We start from the raw sequence: 7,526 nt of genomic DNA, 5'->3' as shown, positions 1-7,526 counted from the left end.
TTCGAAAGTCAAAACAATCATTAGCTGTTTACCGATATCAGTTATTAAGCTCATTTAATTATCTATGGTTGGCCACTGAGACCCTTAATTACACAATATTTGGCATGTGAAAACAAAGATTAACAACAAATAAAGGGCAAAAATAAAAAAACTCTACCAATTTCTGCAAGAGAACGGTGTCGCAGCCCCTCAAACCATATGTTATGAAAACAAAAAATATGTTCAATTTCAAATGTTGTAAAACTTTTTTTCAGTTAGTTTGTTAAATAATGTCACAATTTACAAAAGAAACAAAAACAACAGCAAAAATCGGAAATTATGCACAAAAATCAGAAAATTTTGTATGAAAACTCGTAGTACCAAAAGCAAGAAATCTTTCGGTTAAAACAATCGGCCACAAAATCAGTTTGTTTTTTATACGGAGGTAAGATTGACCTGTATTTACTGAGAATAAACAGAATGTTGACTAAAATAATATAAAAAATTGACAAGTTCAAAGATCACAGAGATTTCCTTTAAACAAATAGATTCAATAACATAAGAGACATTAGGTAACAACCGAATGAATAGAAAAGGTTCACTTGCAGCTCTTGAGGAAGAAATGTAGATCTTTGAGTGGTTAAACTTAAATATCAGACTGCCAAAACAAAAACAATTGAAGGCAAAAGACAAGAATTCACTTAATTTTTTTTACTAAATCTCTTTCTGAAAGCCATAAAAAACCTTTGGTTCTCTGAAAACAATCTGTATCTATATTCGGCCTCAAAATTACTCAAAATTGGAGCTGTCATTAACGGAGCCATGAATAAAAAATATCGTCAGTAATTAACATTAAAAAAAAACAAAAAGCAAATTATTTTGAAAAGTCAGCATAAAAAAAATCCAAAAGTCTCTGACAATGCATGATATTGTCGAACCTCTCCCTGATTTTGTCGCTCGCCCAGAAAACTGACCAAGTGTTTGCGAATTAGACCAATTGTTGCGTGGAATTCTTCAAATATTAAAAAAGAACAAAGCTTTTTGTATAATTATCGAGTTAAATCCGCAAAAAGTATCAAAATTTTAATTCCAGAAGACTTTCATACGGCGCCTAATTTCAACTAGCGCTCTTTTTGAGCTAAGGGAGTCTGTTTTAAGGTTTCTAGGTCACAAAGTTTGACAGACTTTAACAGAGTGGACCAAAAACATATTTTGAGCCATTTTTGATGAAGTTTGAATTTTGAAAATTTTATCAAAAATTTTACCCAAAAAAACTTCAATCAAACAATTCAGCAACGCTCTTCTATCTCTAACGGTAACAACAACACTCTGCCGTTAAAAAATTTAACTTTTTTGAACTATATTAGCGAAACTGTGCCAAATTTTAGCAAAAATTACTGAAAATGTGAACAAAAAGAGTCGAATGTTTACAAAACTTTAAACCTCGAAAAAATCTTTTTAATTCCGTATTCTACGCTGGACGGGCTTTTCAATGATACCACTAACAATTCTCTACGATGAATATATCGATCGGCCAAAATTGACTGAACAAAAAAAACCCAGTTGAGTATATAGTTCCTCCTCCCCACTAAAGTGGGGGTCGGAACAATAAAGATACCTTAATCAAATTGAACGTTATTTGAAGGTGGCACATTTACTGTACATAAATCGAAAATCAGTAATTTGTATAAATTTTTTGAAGTTTTTAGTTCTCATTTTTTCATTTGTATTTTGATACTACAAGTCTATGAAGCTATACCAGTTTTTTTCTGGCAATCTGACAGCTATGTTTACAACAGGTCGGAACGGCATATTTCTTGGCTGTGTTTCTGATTTTGTTATACTGTTATGGACATCAATGACTTTGACGTGCAACTTTACTTGTATTAATCGTTAGTGACGCGATTAAAACAGTGGCGTCATTTAAAAAAAACCGTCAATTGTGACCTTCTTTTTCTACACCTGTTGCTCATAGCTTAGGGTAGTGCGAGTAACCGTGGGTTTTTTGTAATTAATTGCTTTCAATTTGTAACCCTGTGTTCGTTGGTGAAAAAAATTTTTTGGGTATTTTTGTTACAATACTATACGCAAGGAAACACACACAGAAACACACGATTCACACTGAAAAATAGAAACTTTGTCCGATCGAAATAGTTTTTTTTTTGTTTTGCTGTCTATATTTTGGGCTCCATATTGTTGAGAGGGGGCGCTGGGGATGGAGGGTGATTGGCCATGTAGGGTGGAGCTGGGGCCATGTTGTACATTGGATATGGGGGAGCCGCACCTGCATATTGCACGTTTGCACCCGGAACCACAACTGTTGTCCCGTTCGGCTGGTTGATCACCTCTCCAGACTTCTTCTTGTCTGTAACATTGGTGTTATCCATGATTAGAGTAACATAGTGAGGACAATCAATTCTGATGACTCACCCAATGAGTTGAGAGCTCAAAATTTGTCTTCTTTGGGCCGTAAATCACTTGCGGGAAAAATTTGGGAGCGAGAACATAAATACCTCAAAATTTTGGATCTATTCTGTTTCGTTCCCCCCAATGTTTTTTATTGCCCCCAGTTACAATTTATATGTTGTTATATAGCACGTTACCATGTAAAAAAATAGCGCCTGGGGGCGTAAAAATAGCACCTGCGCCTGGGAGCCCACTAACCTTGGGGGGGGGGGGGGGGGGCAAAACAGAATAGATCCAAGCAAGATTTTTCACAGAAATCATCGAGAGTGAATCCATTGTTGATTCGAACTGAAGTGATAAGTAAAATGATCGGTTGTGAATAAAGATTGCATTAGTTTACGATTTTACCTGATTGGAATTTAGTGGAGATAATATTGGGTACGTTTAAAACCCAAGCTAAGAAAGGGGCTAATCTAAATGTTTTTCCTCATTTTTTGACTGAAATTTTTATCACTGCGTCCGTACTTTTGCTCCCGACGTTGCCATAATATCGGATGAACTTCGCTGGCGGCCAACATCATGAATATAGAGAGATATATATATAGAGAAATTATATATAGAGAGATATATAATTTATTTTATAATGAAAAATAGTTATTGTTTGCAAAAAATAAAAAGAATTCTTCAATCACTAAAATTCGAGTCCAGAACTCTTAGTAAATTGAAAAAATATTTGCAAAAATGAAAAACTACGTTTAAAACGCATAACTTCATTGATTAGAGCTAAATGACTAAAGTAAACGTAAGAAGATAGTCTAGGCTTGTGGCATCGTTTTATTGTCTAAAAATTTTACCTTGAAAACAATAGATTAGGAAACTGTAGTCATTATTGTTAGTTACGTAATTTGACCATATTTCCAAATACGCAATTTGATCTTTTTTTTCATGCATGCATATAATTTTCTCGGCTATAAGTGAAGGTTCACCACTTGCATGTGAACCCATATAAATGAAATTACATAGTATCGTTTGGATATTAAAATTATGTAGATAGTTCACATTTGGCTGCTGTTTTCTTAAGTAACAGTAGCACTTAAATGGAGCCAGATTTTAAAATTGATTGACTGATTATTTTTTTTTATTTTCCCGACATTTGAATACACCCGGACTTGACCCCCAAAAAAAATCAGTACTGAACCATAGTATTTCAGTTCTGTATTTTTACGCTGACCAGTACTGTGATCATGTCGTATTTTAGACTTTTTATGGTAAAATAAGAAGAAAAACTTCCTTAAAAAAAATAAGGACAAAAAACTCTGAATTTACTCTGAAGCATGGTGAAAATTAAATCTGAAATTAAATTAAATCTGACCAGTACTGTGATCATGTCATATAATAATAATAATTTTGGTTCCTGCGTAATCGCAGTGGAACAGCATTAGGCCTACAGTAGCCTGTTCTCAGCTGCCCTTTTTCTTATTATTCCACACATTTCAGACTGTTCTTTTTATGAGCAGCATTGCTCTTTTTTTGGTGACTTTGGTCACTTTTTTTGCGTCTGAAACTTTCACGTGGTACCACTATTGCAGCCAACATTGGTCAGGCTATGGTCAACCTGAAGCTATGGTTAAGTAAGAGCTCATCCTTACACAGACAGCTTCATGGGGGTAGGGGATTGAACTCTCAATCATTGGCGTGTGAATCACACACCTTACCTCTCGGCTATCACGCCACTAATATTTTAGACTTTTTATGGTAAAATAAGAAGAAAAACTTCCTTAAAAAAATAAGGACAAAAAACTCTGAATTTACTCTGAAGCATGGTGAAAATTAAATCTGAAAATGTTCTGGGCATAAAAAACTGGGATCTATTCTGTTTCGCCCCCCCCCCCCCCAAGCTTAGTGGGCTTATATTTTTTACGCCCCCCAGGCGCACGTGCTAATTTTTTACATAGTAACATCAACATATAATTTATAACAGGAGGCGTAAAACAAACTGGGGGGGGGGAACAGATTAGATCCCAAAACTGTATTCTGGATAACTGATGCCGTTACCCTGTAAATTCTGAAAAGAACAGTGCACCTACTGACCTTGTTCTGTGTTCTGAAACGTTGTCATTTCGTACTAACTAGTTTAAAATCAGTTTTATCAGGATCCTGGTACGTAATGGTCAAACTAATGGGCCATGTAATGGGCAAACAAATGAAACCCAACTCCGTTGACGGGGAAGGAAATGAGGATCTATTCTGTTTCGCCCCCCCCCCCAGTTTCAAATTATATTTTGTTATATAGCACGTTACTATGTAAGAAAATAGCAGTTTAAAATCAGTTTTATCAGGATCCTGGTACGTAATGGTCAAACTAATGGGCCATGTAATGGGCAAACAAATGAAACCCAACTCCGTTGACGGGGAAGGAAATGAGGATCTATTCTGTTTCGCCCCCCCCCCCCAGTTTCAAATTATATTTTGTTATATAGCACGTTACTATGTAAGAAAATAGCACGTGCGCCTGGGGGTCATAAAGAATTTATGCTCACTCAGCTGGGGGGGGGGGGGCAGAATATATCCGGAAAGGAAATGAAAAGACACGTGACTAAATTACTCACTGCTGACTTTGACAGCATAAACGATGGCGCCTGTGATGAGACCCACGCAGATGCAGCATCCTACACACGGCAACACCACGAACAGCAGAATAATTGCCCTAAAATGTATCGCAAAATGTGAAAAAAGATCAATTCTGCGTGTGCCAGCTAGGGGGGGGGGGGGGCTAGTGGCAAGAAGGGTGTCGCGTTTATCACCCCTACTCTTTTAACCCCCTATAACTTAACCCCAATTTTTCAACCCCTATATTATTCAACACCGCAATCATTTAACCCCTGAATTGTATCACCCCTGTTTTAATACCATATTATTGAGGATAATGAGGTCGATTCTCAAGTACAAACAGACCCCTCCCCACCCCCCCCCCCCCCCGACGAGGTATACGCACGCATCACTGAGACAAGTTTCGCGGCACTCTCCATCACAGCACTCGTGTTTGTCACTCTTAACCACATAAGTAGCCCACAGTTCACATTCATAGTCACTTTTGCATTTCGTCCAGTCTTCATCAGGCCAACTCGTAGTCCAGTAGTACCCTCTGACGTCACCTATCCCACCTCCAGACAAGAGAAAAACCACTCCATACAACACATACGAAGCAGTGAACGTTAATGCTGCAGAACCCATCTTCTCTGAACAAAAATAATAACCCTGAATTGACACCCAGCCGGCTGAACCCATAAACCCAATAGACAATAGGTTGATAGAAAATTCTTATTTTAAATTGAGTTGGTTTTTGATCAATATCAGTTATCAGACAAAATTTGCAATTGACGACCTTTCCCAATCTCACCTGGACGGGTTCAGATGCCGTATCTGATTCTAAAGTTCTGAGCTTAAACATCAATGCTTTATGATTATCGATTTATGATTTATAATGATTTATGATTTATAATGATTTATGATTTATAATGATTTATGATTTAATCGTTTAATTTCATTTCGCCATTTTTAATCCAGTTTAGAACATCGTCTATTTAAAATTTGAATTTTGGATCGACCTTATGTCAATTGGGATAATATTCCAGCCGGGTAGCTTGTCAATTTGGTATTTTAAACTGAAGTTTGTTTTTATTGAGATTGCCATTGGCAAATTTGAGCAGCTCTCACGGGACCATTTAACCCTTACTAAGCAACAAAAAATCGTCCCATTGTTCTATACATAACAAGTTACCTGAAACAGATAAATGCTAGCATAATTGTTAACCAAACATTCTTAATGGTGTCAGAACAATTTACCCAATTCCATTTTACCCAATGCCATTTTACCCAACCTGCCATTTTACCCAACGCCATCTTACCCAGTACCAACTTACCCAATTTACCTCACTGCTAAATTATTCAGAACGACTATTTAGCCTACTATAAAATAAATGGCCCGTGGGACTTGATATGAAACTATCACAACCGAACATGGGATTAGCCGATTATATAATTAAATGGCCTGTGGGACTTGATATGAAACTATCACAACCGAAAATGGGATTATATTGTCCACAAATGTTTTAAATCATCCTTCTAATAGCGACTGCTAATTTGTAATCGGATAATTGAACGAAAAGATCAAAGAGCATTGGGTAAGTTGGTATTTGGTAAAATGGCATTGGGTAAAATGGCATTGGGTAAAATGGCATTGGGTAAAATGGCACTGGGTAAAATGGCATTGGGTAAAATGACAGGTTGGGTAAAATGGAATTGGGTAAAATGTCATGTAACCATTTTTAATCGCCAAAATAAAAATAAGGACAATTAAGCTATTCTGGTCTCCGTACCAATGGAACGGGAAAATTAAAAAAAATTAATTAAAGAAAGCTCTGAAACTTATTAAAAAAATCAAGGGAAATAAAAACACTTAAGCATTGAAAAATAACGGGAAAAAAGTTAAACTCGCTTATTAAGATTTTGATTGAATTCCGGTAGGCTACTAATAAAACGCAAGCGTGGAAAAAAATGCCTAACTTTGCTTTTAAAAATATAAAATCAATTACTGACCTCTCAGTTTTCAAAATAAATAGTAGATTTTTAAAAAAATAAAAAATGACTAAATATATTTACCGACTTACTTTTTAAACTCCAAACCAGCTAAAATTTAAACAAGCAGCGTATCTCTGAAGACTTTGGTAAAATCAATTTGAGTTTTTAAAACAAGAAAGCTGAGATGAATTTTAAGGGGGAAATCAGCTGTTCAGTTTTGAATAATTAACTCGAAAACACGGAAAACGCCATGCATTTTCCTTATACCACTCCACTGAAAACCGTCATTTCGATGTAAGTTTGGAAAAACCAACCACACGAAAGAAAAGGCAGTCCCAGTTTCGGTATATACAACTATCTTTAATTATTTATTTTTTTGCATGGAAGAGTTTACATTAAAGATGTAATATTACTGATGAAAGGTGGTCCGTGTTGACCATCTATCAAAAATTATTGAGCACATTACTAGCCATGTGGTCAAAGAAGAAGGCAATGACATAAGAAACTGATGCAATGTGAGCTGATCAATGAAATTGTTTGCTAAAAACTTTCACTCTGAG

At 35.9% G+C, this 7,526-nt stretch overlaps 1 protein-coding gene across 1 annotated transcript; it reads right to left on the bottom strand.

Annotated features, from left to right (window-relative positions):
- Positions 1-2,034: 2,034 nt before the first annotated feature.
- LOC142335515 (uncharacterized) lies at positions 2,035-7,174 on the bottom strand. The gene is made up of 4 exons (XM_075384056.1): positions 7,056-7,174; positions 5,381-5,624; positions 4,995-5,092; positions 2,035-2,344 (listed from the first exon to the last, which is right to left on the bottom strand). The coding sequence occupies exons 2-4, from the start codon at positions 5,617-5,619 to the stop codon at positions 2,154-2,156; spliced, it is 528 nt and encodes a 175-aa protein (XP_075240171.1). The 5' UTR covers positions 5,620-5,624; positions 7,056-7,174; the 3' UTR covers positions 2,035-2,153.
- Positions 7,175-7,526: the final 352 nt, after the last annotated feature.

This window comes from Convolutriloba macropyga, chromosome 2 (genome assembly GCF_964194025.1).
Source record: "Convolutriloba macropyga chromosome 2, txConMacr16.3, whole genome shotgun sequence".
In the NCBI taxonomy this organism is placed as follows: domain Eukaryota; kingdom Metazoa; phylum Xenacoelomorpha; order Acoela; family Convolutidae; genus Convolutriloba; species Convolutriloba macropyga.
Note: the sequence above shows the minus strand (reverse complement) of the source record. Positions and strands in the feature narration are given on the sequence as shown.

Coding starts and splice junctions, on each gene's coding strand:
- LOC142335515 (XM_075384056.1), bottom strand. CDS start 5,619: ATGGGTTCTGCAGCATTAACGTTCACTGCTTCGTATGTGTTGTATGGA. Junction 5,093..5,380: donor GAAACTTGTCTCAGTGATGC/GTGCGTATACCT, acceptor GATACATTTTAG/GGCAATTATTCTGCTGTTCG. Junction 2,345..4,994: donor TTATGCTGTCAAAGTCAGCA/GTGAGTAATTTA, acceptor CCAATGTTACAG/ACAAGAAGAAGTCTGGAGAG.